General features: G+C 42.3%; 1 protein-coding gene across 2 annotated transcripts in view; it reads left to right on the plus strand.

The window, feature by feature from the left end:
- Nucleotides 1–4,649: 4,649 nt before the first annotated feature.
- Nucleotides 4,650–15,512, plus strand: part of LOC117966977 (complement C1q-like protein 4) — a 43,830-nt gene continuing 32,967 nt past the window's right edge. The window contains exons 1-2 of one of the 2 annotated variants that reach the window (XM_059011721.1): nt 4,650–4,893; nt 5,525–6,828. In XM_059011721.1, coding sequence (XP_058867704.1) covers nt 6,274–6,828 — 555 coding nt within the window. In that variant the 5' untranslated portion in view covers nt 4,650–4,893; nt 5,525–6,273. Of the gene's footprint in view, nt 6,829–15,512 lie in introns of both variants that reach the window. The other variant, XM_034913984.2, reaches the window with a different exon arrangement.

Raw genomic sequence — 15,512 nt, forward strand, 5'->3', positions numbered from 1 at the left:
ACCTGGAATGCCCGCTTTTTGTATTGAAGTGTCAATGAAGCAGTTCTTTAATAGGTAAGCTGACAATCTCTGAGCAATAATGCTGAAGAAAATCTTGCCTTCTACGTTTAATAGGGAAATGGGACGAAACTGACTGATGCTTGTAGAATCTTTTTCTTTAGGTATAAAGACTCCACCTGCTCGGCGCCATGCTCTTGGTACAACCTGTTTTTCCCATGCCACTTTCATCAATTTCCACAGAATTCGTAGAACTCCTGAAGCACTCTTGTACACTCTGTACGGAACTCCATTAGGCCCTGGAGATGATGAAGCCCTTGCTTTTTTCACAGCTTGCTCTATTTCTTTCCACTTAGGTGCACAGTCCTCCATTTGGTATTCTGGTGGATTGATAGGTGGGATGTCTGACGGAATTGACATAGGCTCCTGCCTTTTTGAATCTGTATGTGTTTCCTCCAAATATCTCTCCAGCTCAACCTTTGATGCTTTTAGTGTGCCATTCTTCTCACTGGTGAATAACTTCTTTACAAATTTGAATGGGTCTTTATAAAAGTTAGCTCTCGCACGCTCCTTCTTTTTGAAGCGTTTCCGTAGGCGCTCAGCTCTGCGCAATGTTGCAAGCTTATCTTTTATGACCTTTTGTAAGAGATTGAGTCCCTCCTTCTGACTTTGTTCTGCTCTTCTCCATTGGTTCCTCAGCTGTCTCCTTTCTCTAACTAAGCGTTCAATCTCCTGCTGCCGTCTAGACTTTCCAGGAATAGTTTGTACTTTTTCCTTCCTTTTTTCAACTCCAAACCTCTCACTTCCATATGCGTAGATGATGTCCCCAAATTTATCCAGCTTCTTTTCAACTGTTCCACTTAATCTTTCCAATGCAACGCAGAGATCTGTGTTTACTGTGTCCCATGCAGTTTTCTCACAAGCTCTTGGCCATTTAACTCCAGGCTTGTGCCCGTTGAGGTTCTTTTCTCTCTCATGCTGGTTTGTCTGACCGGGTACAGAATAAAAGCACAGCAAACATGTATTATTTTTTATTTGGATTTGAATGCACGCGTGTGTATTTGTGTAAGTTTCAGTATTTAAGTTACCATTAGGCTAACATTTATTAGCAAAATAAATCAAATAAAAAGTTTTAATAATTAAAAATATCTAGTTATGTTAATTCAGATTGTGCTGTTTGTTCAGTAACTTGTTCACAGTGTGTTCATAAAGTCAGGGTGCGATTTGATACATTTCCAGAGAGGACGGGGGGGTGTGGGGGTGCGGAGGAAATAAAATAGACGAACAACAAAACATCCTGGCAAGCCTTGATACATCTGTAGTACATAAAATGTATCCCCCCTCCCCCCCCCCCGGGGATGACAAATGAAAGTGCAGTCCCAGGGATAAAAAAAAGCAGAGCCAGGGAAATCCCCCCATTAAATCACACCCTGCATAGCCTCCTTCTCCTGGCTATAGAAGAGATGTGACATGCCTGTGTTGTTACTGTGATATGCTTAAGTTGCTGAAAGTAATCAGGCTGAGTCCCGTTGTTTGATTTCAACTCGTCATTCAAACCGGAGACTAGCTGCTATTGTAGTTACTGTATTACCACTGACAGCAAACACTATTCTTCATTATTATTATTATTATTATTATTATTATTATTATTATTATTATTATTATTATTATTTAACTTTATTTGCTCATTTCTATACAGTACCTCATTTAAATAGATAGATAGGACAGTGAGGAAGCAGAACAGTCTACACTGACAGAGGGCGTGTACAAGAATGGGGAAAGGTCAAATACATGAATAATGCATTTACATATTTTCGGGGCGGATTGATTTGGAACAGTGATTAAACATAGTTTGAAAGATAACATTCAAGGTCCTTTATCAGAGATTTAAGCCCTCGTAGTGACCAATCAGGTTAAAGGAAATCTCCGATCCATTTTCTAATAAATAAATAAAATGAATAATACACAGAGAGTTCTGCAATTCACCAGAAAGCTGTGCTTTATTAAATATTATTTCTTGCCTCAGGGTATGTGAAGCTGAGAGCAATGCAACTCTTCTTGTCGTGTCGAGATGTTTATATATTTTCTTTTTTAAAGGTGTGTGTTTTAATGAATGTATTTATTGAACATGCACGCACTGCTTTGCTGTGGTCTGTCTCTTGTGTGTGTGAGCGAGCGCTCGTTAGGCTGCTATTGAACTGGGCGCTCAGGGAACTGTGCTTTCACCAGAGCACAGAGCGGGGATTTTAATTGGAAGCAGCTTGCAGCGGTTAACCCCCTCTGGCACTGAGAGATGGGGGAAAGGGAAGGGAGATAGATACAGAGTGGAGAGCCAGAGATCTGTGATGAGGAGGGGGAGGTGTGGTAGAGGAGTCATACCAGTGGAGATGGAGAGGTGGGAAGGGGTAGAGTGAAGGGAGTGGGAACATGGGTTGGAGGGTACAGGGAAAGGGGAGAGAGTGAGAAAGGTGTGAAAAGGGAAAGTGAATAGGAGTGAGGGAAAGGGAGATAGAGACAGAACAGGAGAGGGAAGGGAAGGGAAAAGAGAGGGAGACAGGATAGGGGAGAGGGAGAAAGGCGGAGGGGAGAGAGGGGGAGACTGGCTGGGTGATAAAAAGAGAGGGAGAGAAGGGGAAGAAAAGTTGAGAGCAGGAGAGAATGATGTGATGGAAGAGAGAATGGATGAGATGGACGGACAGAGATTGATAAAGAGAGGATTGAAAGAGCCTAAGGGGAAAAGGGGTGAGAGGACGGGGGAGGAGGTAATGGGTTAGCGAGAGAGAGTGAGAGAGAGAGAGGCTTGTCCACTCTAGTTCTTCCCATTTCAATAATAATGAGGATGGACTCGTGTTGGAATGGATATGAGATGAGACACTGAAGCCTGGAGGGGAGAGAGAGAAGAAAGGCAATTCATCCTCTCTCTCTTCTCTCCCTCTCTCTCTCTCCTCTCACTCCGCTCTCTCGGTCACTCAATGGGTCTCACTGCTGCATACACAGTCCCTTCCCTCCATAGGCTTCTCATTCTTTAAAGATATTTTGTTATACAGAGACCATTATGATAAACTGATTTGAAGAATAATGATTTTAAACATGTTTCTCCTTTCCTCTATCCCTCATCACTCTCTTAAATAGCATATACTTACATATATTGTCAATGAGCATCTATTCATTTATTGAAAAAATAAGCACATTTTAAATGTTTCTTCTCTCTTTCTCTGTCTCACCTTGTCCCTCTAAAATAGAAAGTACTTATATACCAGGGGCATCAATTACAATCACTGGAGGGCCAGATAAGGCAATGTCCAAATCTTGGCGGGCCAAGGGGCGCTCACGATGTGCGTTAATTAAATTGCCATTTAATAATATAAAGCAAATATGTATCACTGCAATGCTATTAAAACTGCATGCTAGTAATCTTAACTTTATTAAAACTATTACATTAAAATGGACATCTAAATTCCTTTTTGTCAAAATGTTGACACTCACTCGCACCGTCTTTGTTTTCGATTGCAGTGATCATTTGTTCCTGTATTATGACGTGCTGTCAATAAATATCTCTTGTTAGGGGACACAAATACCCTGTAGATAGCAGCGACCTTTCAACCATGCGGATCTGCAACTAGCATCTGCAATGAAGGATAACTGCTACAAAAACCTGCCTCCTTCTTCCCGAAAGAAACCAGAATAAAAAATAAAAGCATTAAAAAGCACGGCCCCAGGACTGACTTCATCACTGCTGTGCACCAAGTTCTGTACAGCGGGATGTCTTTGAAATCTGTGCAGTTTGTGTCTTTGACGATCTCACACAGTAATCCACAGTGGAAATGGCCGTGTGATTTGCCACTAGAAATGCTAGTTTTAAGGGGTTATTTTTTCTATTAACTGTGAACAAGCAGCTTTCTAATATATTCAATATTTCCTTTTTAGGGGTTAGTAAATATAACTTGAATATTATTATCATATTTAGGATTGTTGTTTTCCCCCCGATGTTGTCTTCCCCTTTAAGACTTTGATTGATCCCTGCTGGCCATTTAGTAGTAAAATTGGTTTAATGTAGTGCATGCAAATGAAGAAACTGCATGCAAACAAGAGAGCAACATTTTAATAAGCAATTAATCTATAATTTAAAATAGAATAAATGCAGGTCACACTTTATTATAATCACTATTCGTGATTGTATTAACATTAATACAGACCAGTCATATTATTAGCAATCTTCATTCTGCGTTTAATGAGAAAGTACAGACTTGGACGATTTCAAAGCACATTTAGTTGTTTCACATTAAAGCCCCATAAATTAAAGTGATTTTCCCACACAACGTAATTAAAAACAGCCACATTTTGCAGAAAAACTGGCAGCACTGCAGCTGACAGCCGACGGTCCAGACGGAAGGATCTCATGGGCCAGGTTTGTCCCGCGGGCCGTCAATTGAAGAACACATACTGTCACTCTTGTTGCTTGCCTCCTATATTTACATATATACGTATATTATCCCTTTGAGTATATTCATTTATGTAAAAACTAAAAAAATGTCAAACCTTTTTCTCCCTCTCTTGTTGCTCCCTGGTACTTATTTAAACACATATCACAGAGCATGCATGTATTTGAAAAGTTCCATTCCTTCTCTCTCACTTCTTCCCTCCCACTCCCTCTCTCTCTCTCTCTCTCTCTCTCTCTCTCTCTCTCTCTCTCTCTCTCTCTCTCTCTGATTCACACACACCTGCCCCAGCAGCCAGAGAGACCAGAGCTTCAGCACACAGAGCAAATGAGCAAACAGTGCGAGAGAACCATCCAATCTACTGAGGAAGAGGCAAGTGAAAAAGAGCTTCTTTCTTAACTGACACCAGAAGAGGTCTGAGAGAGAGAGAGAGGAGGGGACAGAGAAACCAGGAAAGGTAAAAAGAAAAAAGAAATCAACGCATATATTTGTCTATTTATTTATTTATTTATTGGTATTTATTGAAAGAAAGAAAGAAAGAAAGAAAGAAAGAAAGAAAGAAAGAAAGAAAGAAAGAGAAAAAAGTACTTCTACTGCAGTTGACTTTTAGATTTTTTTAAATTGACAACAGAAGAGGAGACTAAGAGGAAGAACAGCAAATCTTCAATTAACAACTACATTTAATACACAAGAAACACAAAAATGAAAGCATTTCTTTAATGAATTGTCGTTTTTTTCTTTTGGAAATAAAAGGGCGTACAGATATTTCTGAACCGTTATTCTGAGACAAATTGACTTTCTGAAAACAGAAAATAAAACTACAGAAGCAAAAACAAATACCATCAATCTTATAAATAAAAAACTAGGAATTTCTGAAAGAAACAAGAAAGACATTTAGACGTATATTTCTGACTTCTATTTTATTCATAAATGATTTATGTTTTCAGATTTTATTTAAAAAACCTACAAAGAAAAAAGACACGAAATTCCTTCAATCAGTCAGTCAGTGAATCAATGTATTTCTTTATTGAAGGAATTGGTTTTGAATTGTTGCTTTTTGGTTTTGTGGCTGTGTGTGTTTTTTAAAGCTCATAAAATCTGACCATTCCTGTGAAGTTGTTGAACACACCCCAGAAGAGACACAGACTACAAGCAAAAAAGGAACTAACACTATGGGAAATGTTTAGGACCCTAAAGAAAATTGAATTTAAAAAAGAATTACATTCCTTTTTGAAAACAACGCTGAAAAATAAATCAAAGACTAAAACACTGGATCTTGAAAAGAGACTAGACAGACTATAACAGAAAATAAAATCAGAAGAAAATAACTAAAATCATTTCATCAAACAATCAAACAACCAAGGTACAAGTCAGCCTGCCTCAACACATCCCTCATAAAACACTATTACTGGGAAATCCCTCAACTCAACCCAACAACAAAACCCCAAGGATAAGAAGCACTGTGCAATCCCCTCAAGGTCGAGCTCCCTCCCTGCCCGTGTGTCTCGGAGGGCCAGTGCGTGCTTCTCCCTGCCCGTGTGTCTCGGAGGGCCAGTGTGTGCTTCTCCCTGCCCGTGTGTCTCGGAGGGTCAGTGTGTACTTCTCCCTGCCCGTGTGTCTCGGAGGGTCAGTGTGTACTTCTCCCTGCCCGTGTGTCTTGGAGGGTCAGTGTGTGCTTCTCCCTGTCCCTGTGTCTTGGAGCACCAGCGTGTGATTCTCCACCCTGCAGCTCAGAGCCGGCACCATTACGTCCAAAAGCGACGACGATTTCCTGGCCCTGGCTGCCTCACGCTTGACCCGGCGGAAAAGGGTGATCGGCGTGGCCATCGGAGTGGCCATGATCCTGGTCCTTCTGATCGCCATTCCTCTCCTGGTGCACAGCTCAAAGACGGGCTCGGGCAGTCACTACGAGATGCTAGGGAGTTGCCATATGGTCTGTGACCCCTACACCACGCTGAGCTCGGCTGAGGCCAGCCAGGAACTCGCCGCAGTCTCCCCTCCGTCATTCCTGGAAGGCGGGAAGGAGCATCCACGCAGGGGCAAGTCGGGGTTCAGGGGCGCTCCAGGTCCTCCAGGCCCCCCAGGCCCTCGGGGCCCCCCTGGAGAGCCGGGAAAGCCAGGCCCGCCAGGCCCCCCTGGCCCGGGCCCTGGAGGATACATCGCTCCCTTCTACAGCCCCAAGATAGCCTTCTACGCCGGGCTAAGGAAACCCCACGAAGGCAACGAGGTGCTCAAGTTCGATGACGTAGTGACCAATGTGGGGAACTACTACGAGCCCTCCACGGGCAAGTTTACCTGCCCCCTGCCCGGAATCTATTACTTCACCTACCATGTGCTGATGAGAGGGGGAGACGGGACCAGCATGTGGGCTGATCTGAAGAAGAATGGACAGGTTAGTGTTTCATGATCTGTAACTATAATAGTACTACATTTAGGAATACTGAAAACAAACGAATACATTCAATGACAAACATCTTTTTTCCCTGTTTCAATGTCTTGATTCAAAGCATTAGTCATTGAATGTATTCTGTTTCTATCAGTATTTCTGAGTTAGTGCTTCATGCTGTTTGAAGGTAATGGCTGGGGTTACAGCTCATCATTTCATGTAGGTCTTGCAGGTTTTTATAGCAAACTTGTATTATCATTTTCAATTATGACTGGGGATCCCAGAGAGTCTCCCTTGGTAAGGCACAGCGGTGTGGTGGGCAGGGAGAGTCACACAGTCAGGGGAGCACAGGTTTCTCCTGACCTCACTGCAGTGGACCTACTGGCCAGGTGAGTGCAAGCAGACAGCTGCAGGGCTGGCCTTTGTCCTCCAGGAGGCAGTAGCTCATCTCTGCTGTGGAGCTCCTGTGTATAAAGCAGTGACTGGCTCGGGGATCGGAGGATGCCCACTGACCTTCAGTTCTCCTGAGCTGTGTGGGGATTTATGCAATGAGGGAACGTAATTGGGTATTCTAAATTGGGGAGAAAATGGGGGGTACAATAATTATACACTCTGCTGAGCTGAAATGGGACCTAGGAAGTGAAACGGGTTGAGTTCATGGGGAGGGGTTGAGTTCAGGTGGAGGGGTTGGGATCAGAGGGGAGGGGTTGAGTTCAGGTGGAGGGGTTGGGTTCAGGGGGAGGGGTAGAGTTCAGGGGGAGGGGTTTGGTTCAGGGGAGGGGTTGAGTTCAGGGGGAGGTTTTGAGTTCAGAGGGAAAGGGTTGAGTTCAAGGGGAGGGGTTGGGTTCAGAGGGGAGGGGTTGCTTCAGGGGGAAAACTGTGGATGCAAGTCGTCAGCGTTTCCGATTTGCTCAATACCCTGAATGTTGAGGACGCCTTGCTTTAGTGGTTAAAAATGGCTGTGACCAGAATGCGATAATCTATACTTTTTTAAAGTTCACTTACAACTGCATTTCCATAAAATGCACAGTACTTTTAAACCTATTATACTTTATCATTGTTTTATAATTGAAATTTGACTTCAGTGCTGCTGTAACTTCAATAAAAACTGACAGTATGCATGTGGCTTAAGCCCAGTCAGTATTTTATACCTCACCCCTGATAAGCATCCTTCCTGCCTTTTTTATTATTTCTGTAGTTCACTAGCTTTACTAAATGACTGGCTGTAAAAGGATATATGTTCTAACACTTCAGTAGTAGGCTAGTTGCTGTCAGAAACTTATTGTAGCGTGCACGGGGGAAGGCAGCAGCAGGGCTGGTAGGTGACGTAATCACACACAAAGACATAAGACCGATATACACTCCTCGCTACTTACTCTTTAAGATCACTTTGGCAAACAGACACATGAAATGAGGTGGTTTACATGTCAGATAAGTTGCTGTACAGTATTGGAATATTCACAATACAATATAACCCACAATACAGAATAGGATGCAATGTTTACAGTTTTCTTGTGTTACGTATGTATAGTGTAACTAATTGCAACTGTTGTTATCAATACAATACCTTATACTATTATTTGAAATTCCAAAAACTAATTTTCATAATTTTATTTAAATTTGACTGCCATTTTTTAATTCGAAATACCTAATTCCAAGTAAAACCACACAGCCCCTTGATAACCAGTAGATCTGTGTTTTCCTTTTACAGGCTTGTACCCTGTTGTCATAGAAATGCACAATTCAGCCCTCAATCTCTGGTATTTATAGAACTGTGTGTATTTACAGATAAAGGGGGTTTCTTGATTTGAAAAGTCATATCAGCAATTCCACACCCCCTGGTCAAACAGATGATAATCTTACTGGAGTTAATGACTGAAGTCAATGGAAATGTATCAAGGGTTAAAATGTGGTAAACTTCAGTTGCATATCCAATGTGCCGTTTGAAATCTGCAGGTATGAATGGTATGGTGAAAGTGATTTCCAGAAGCATTGCACAGATATGCTGTCTTGGTGCCTGCAGTGATGGAGCAGTTCAGTCTCTCCCCTTCGCTTCGACCGTACAGCATATCAGAACATGAAAACGAGCTGTTCAGGGAGGCAAACACCAGATGTGAACTGGAACATGGCCAGATTGTTTTAATTATAGCACCTTATTTGTAAACTGGGCAATTTAGGTTGAAATAATTAGGTATCCAACCTCATGTGTCTCTCAGTGCTTAGAAATAAAGATCAGCAAAGAAGCTAAGAAGCAATTAATGTAATTGTGACAGAGTAAATCTATTTTTATTGCATTTCTTACTAAAGTTAATGCAGTCTATTTTATTGATGTGAACCCGGGTGCAAAATTCAGTTTCTCAAGGTCCTTAGAGCTTCTAATCTTTATTCTAGCTGTACCCTAAAGTACACAGAACCAATTTATCCACTTCATTATTTAATAATGCCTCTAAAACCTGGAGGAGTCCAGACCTCACGGACCACATGTGTGCAGCCCTGATCTAAACAGATTTCAATCAAAATTAAACGGCTCTTTAATATTAATACTGATTTTATTAATACTGCTGTTAAACGCTAAATAAAACATTTTTAAAAAAATCACACTTTGTTACTTTCATTTACTGTTTACAACAAATGGGTTTGGTGGACATTAGTTTATACAAAAAATAATCTTTAGGATTTTATAGGATTTATACAAAATTCCAATAGGAATAAAATTGTAAATATTTTTTATAGTTGCGACGTTTTTATAACGGAATTATTTTAAATAGCGATTGCTTTGTTCTCTTCATTATTAAACTGAAAAATAACAATAAAATAATGAATTCTGTGTGCTTTCTAGTGCAATTACCCAACTACTGTTTCATTATTTGATGTTGAAGAGTTTTTACTCAAGTTCAGGAGCTGCTTTTATCAGATTAAAAAAAGACACAATATGTAATTGCAATAAGAAGACATTTTAATGGAAGCTACTTTCTCTTTAAATTGATACTAAGTAATTATATTGGACGATGTTAATCGTACCAAACTGGCACTGTCCTGACCGCTCCAGGCATTCCACACTTGGCACGTGCATTTTCACATTCTAGAAAAGTATAGTGCAGCGTAGCAGGGTGGTTGAAAGCCCTGCTGTTTAAATGTATTTATTTTTAAAAATAAAACAGGGTTTCCCCCTCTGCCCCTGTGTTATTTTGTATTTGTTTTGTATTATTATTATTATTATTATTATTATTATTATTATTATTATTATTATTATTATTATTATTATTATTGTATTTGTGTTTTATGATTTATTTGTATTTATGTAAAAATGTATTTATATATGACAGCGTAGCCAAATGTTATGTTATGATATTGTTTAGTAGCGTGGATGGGAAGCCCCATCCACAGTCATTTAAAAACCTAGTGCAGAAGGTGACCATCTCCCGAGTTTAATTAGTTGTGTAATTGTTGCTAATCGGGAGATGGTCACCTGAAAAAACCTGCAGCTCTCTGCACTCCAGGTGGGGTGTTAAGAACGAGAACGAGAGCGGGGAGAGCGAGAGAGAATTGAAATTAAAAAACTGAAATCTAGGAACAGTGAAGGCGATTTGCCCAGCCTGACCTGGGTTTTGTTTATTTTTTGTGTTTGTGATTATTTTTGTATAAACTTTTATTTTCACTCTGTGTGCAAGTGCTTTTTGTTAAAATATTTCATTTATTTTTGTCATTTAAATAAACGGTGCGCTGCGTCTCTGTTTGAACTGCAGTTCTGCCTTTGTGTTTTTCTGGCCTGACCTCACCACTCGTCCACCCTGTCGCACGCGGTGACAGTATGATGACGTCAAAATTCTAGAAAAAGAACGTTCCATTCTGGGTGCAAACAAAGACAATAATTGAAAACACCCCAACACTGCACCGTACCACACTGCACCACACCACACCGCACCGTACCACACTGCACTGTACCGCACCACACCGCATTGCACCACACCACACCACACCGCACTGCACCGCACCACACCGCATTGCACCACACCACACCACACCGCACTGCACTGTACCGCACCACACCGCATTGCACCACACCATACCGCACCGCACCACACCGTACCACACCACACCGTACCACACTGCACCATACCGCACCAAACCGCACTGCACCACACCACACCGCACCGTACCGCATCGTACCACACTGCACCACACCGTACCACACTGCACCGTACCGCACCATACCACACCATACCACACCGCACTGCACCACACCGTACCGCACCGTACCACACTGCACCACACCACACCGCACCGTACCACACTGCACAGCACCACACCATACCACACCGCACCGCACCACACTGCACCGTACCGCACCACACCGTACCGCACCGTACCACACTGCACCACACCACACCGCACCGTACCACACCGCACCGTACCACACTGCACCGTACTGCACCACACCGTACCGTACCACACTGCACCGCACCATACCGCACCACACTGCACCACACCATACCGCACCGCATCACACCGTACTGAACCGTTCCACACTGCACCACACCACACCGCACCATACCACACTGCACCGTACCACACTGTACCATACCACACCGCACTGCACCACACCATACCGCACCGCACCGCACCGCACCGCACCATACCACACTGCACCACACCACACCGCACCGTACCACACCGCACTGCACCACACCATACCGCACCGCATCACACCGTACCGAACCGTACCACACTGCACCACACCACACCGCACCATACCACACTGCACCGTACCACACTGTACCATACCACACCGCACTGCACCACACCATACCGCACCGCACCGCACCGCACCATACCACACTGCACCACACCACACCGCACCGTACCACACTGCACCGTACCACACTGTACCATACCATACCACACCGCACTGCACCACACCATACCGCACCGCACCGCACCGTACCACACTGCACCACACCACACCGCACCGTACCACACTGCACTGTACCGCACCACACCGCACCATACCACACCGCACTGCACCACACCACACCGCACCGCACCACACCATACCTCACCGTACCACACTGCACCGTACCGCACTGCACTGCACCGTACTGTACTGCACCGTACTGCACTGCACCACACCGCACAGCACCATACCGCACTGCACCATACTTCACTGCACCGTACCACACCATACCGCACTGTACCGTACCAGACATGCTCGATATAGTGCCCAGTGTCGACTGTCCGATCTTATTCATATTAGCCCCGGTAAAATATAGTACAAATAAACAGTAATACAACATGTTTAATTAATCAGGTAGTGATGGTTTTGTAATATTGTGTTTCAATTCTGCCGCTGCATGTCAATAATACACACATTCCACCCACATTCCACGCACATTCCATGCACATTCCACGCACATTCCACGCACATTCCACGCACATTCCACACACATTCTACGCACATTCCACGCACATTCCACGCACATTCCACACACATTCCACGCACATTCCACACACATTCCATGCACATTCCACACACATTCTACGCACATTCCACGCACATTCCACACACATTCCACGCACATTCCACACACATTCCATGCACATTCCACACACATTCTACACACATTCCACCCACATTCCACACACATTCCACACACATTCTACGCACATTCCATGCACATTCCACGCACATTCTACACACATTCCACGCACATTCCACACACATTCCATGCACATTCCACGCACTATAGGAAGCACGTGTCTAAAACATTGTACGACTTTAAGGGGAGGGTAAATCGTCTTCTCACGCTAAAAAGCCGTACAATTGACCAAAAACATATCTATTGGCAAGCTTTGACCAAATAGGGGGAAAAACACACACAGTACGAGGCGTTTCAAGTCCTCTTCATTCTGAGTTTTTCTTTTGTTTGTTTTATGTGACACCATGTATTCAATGTTTCAAATTATTGCCATTTGACTCATAAAAAGTGCTCTATAGTTAATTAACTTGTTTTATAGCAAAGTTATACAAGATACTGAAGCTACTACAAATAATTAAAACATTGCAATAAATACATACATAAATAAAAAAGCCCTTCTTTACACTTACTTTTGTTATCTTCATCATTGGTCACCAGATAGCTGATTGCTTTAGCCTAGATCAGTGGTTCTCAACCCCAGTCCTCAGCTCCTAAAAGGTGCAGGTTTGAAGTTATTTATAACATGTTATAGTTAAGTTGAAATCTCCAACTTTTTAAGAGCTGAAAACAATTAAAAAGTCTAATAAAGCAAATTATTAGGCATACCTAGAACAACCATGACCAGTATATTAAAAACAACAATATATGAAAATAAATGTGTCTGTATACAGGTATATCATGTACATACAAAACTGTACAACTGAAACAGTGTAAATAAATATAAGAATATAAAAAAATAAATGGGTTTATATTGCCTACATAACAAAGTACATAAACGCAACCAAAGCTATGCGTTTATACACAGACTATAATCGAAATGACAAATAAACATTTGAACAGAATGGGCTTCATTTACAATCATTTACACAGTCTAAGAGCTGGCACAAATCACACGATCCTGCGCTTTTCAAAATATGCAGTGCACCGCAGACAGTCTTTGTGCATTTGGCACAGCTATCAACTGTAACCCAGGCTTCTGGCACCAAATGCTCCACGGGCCTATACTAGTGCAATGAAAGCTTCTAATTCCTCCAAGGGCATTGACCAGGAATCATCTTGTAGTTGTTGGTGGGCTTCATGATTGCTTCTTCACCCACGTGATCTCCTGCGCCCTCGGTGTCACTGCTGCTGGAATATTCATCTTCACAAACCTAGTCTGATTCAGAGCCAGATTTGTCACTGCCTGTCTCTGCTGCATCAGAATCTTTGTTTGGTAAAATGTCCAGTAAATCCAAACACTGCTTTGCTGTCCTTCCGTGATCCATTTTCAATGTGTATTGGGGTAACAATACATTTCTTAAAAAAACAAGTGACTTGTATAGTAACCAGAGTGCAGACAGACAGCTGTGAGCTGTCAAGGCTGATTGATGGGCTATCAGAGGCTCATTGAAACAATAGAAATGTCAGAAGACCGCTCACTTGAGGAATGCAGACTGATATAATCAAACTTCAATACATGGCGGCAAGTCCCGACTGATAAACACAAATAATACCACAACATTTCATTGTTATAATATGTTTTATATGTATTGGTCAAATTGACAGCGCCTGGTTGGAATAGGTATAACAGTATTTTATCTCGCTAATTTTTGCAGCTATGCAATTCTTTCTTTGTCAGGGTAATTAGTACATATTGTAATGAACTTCACCCACTCGGGTTCGTTGCCCCTTTAAAAATTTGACCCAGCACACAAGAAATGGATTTTTAAGCGCTGGTGCGCTATTTTTAATAAACACCAAAACAAACACCTAGCTCTTTACGAGCACTAACTACACAAACAGGAACCTAACTACAAACAGGACAGCTAAGCTGTTTCCCTGTACAACAAAGCAAAACAAAATAAACACAGTTTTCACACGCAACCTTTCACAGTTTCTCAGTACCTTCTTCTCTGTACGCCTGCACACCCTCGCAAGCGGGCTCTACCCAGCAGCCCTGAACAGACTGGCTATCTTTCTTTTAAACCCTGCACCTGGCTCTAATTTACAATTAACCAGGTGCGGGTGATAATTAAACTAATAAAACAATTAAACAATGAGCCGAATACAATTAAATTAAACAAATGTCTTTTTTCCCATGCAGGGAGGATTAACCCCCTCCCTGCTGTGTTACAATATATTTAGGAAAAGTCAGGAAAGCACAGCAAATGGGTTTCAATTCTAAATATTTAGTAATAAAACTACACTAGATCAGCTTATTACATCCTTTATTTGGAATAAGAAACCCACACATATTCATAAGGCGTACCTCCAAAGACCAAAACCATTGGGTGGTCTGTCCTTGCCTAATTTCCAGTTGTATTATTACTACAACTTGTAGAATATGTTATATTGGCTGCAATCCAACTCATGTCAGAATAGTCCGGCCTGGTCACAAATAGAGGCAGCCTCCTGCACACTATCACCTCTACCAGCTCTGGCGTGTTCTTCCCTTCCTCTGTCCACTTCCAAATTTAACACTAACCCCTTAGTGGTACATGCCCATTGGGATAACAACACACTACTCAAGGACTATTATCGTTGTCCCTGTCAACCCCTATAAATGCAAATCACCTTTTTCCACCCTCTCTGAGTGACCGTGGCTTCCACATTTGGCAGGAACATGGTCTTAGATCTCTTCATTCCTTTTCTATTAATAATAATTTAGCATCATTTGAACAGATCTCACAGAAATTTAGTCTGCCTTACACACACTTTTACCGTTACCTGCAGGTACGGGACTTTGTACGTAAGTGTGACAGGATGGCGTGTGTGATGATGTCAGGCCAGAAGCAGGAACTGAAACTGGATACCGCAGGTTGGGTGAAATGGCATTTGCGCCGTCTTTATTCAAAATACAACAAAAATAAACCAAATGTTTTAACAAAAAAGAGAAAACTGTGCTCACCGAGCAAAATAAACAGTTAAACAAAAAAACAAGTCACGAACACAAAAAAGAAATACAATAACTGGTCCAGGTCAGGCTGAGCTGTAGCCGTCACTGTTCCTGGACTT

The sequence above is a fragment of the Acipenser ruthenus genome, chromosome 42, assembly GCF_902713425.1.
Source record: "Acipenser ruthenus chromosome 42, fAciRut3.2 maternal haplotype, whole genome shotgun sequence".
In the NCBI taxonomy this organism is placed as follows: Eukaryota; Metazoa; Chordata; class Actinopteri; order Acipenseriformes; family Acipenseridae; genus Acipenser; species Acipenser ruthenus.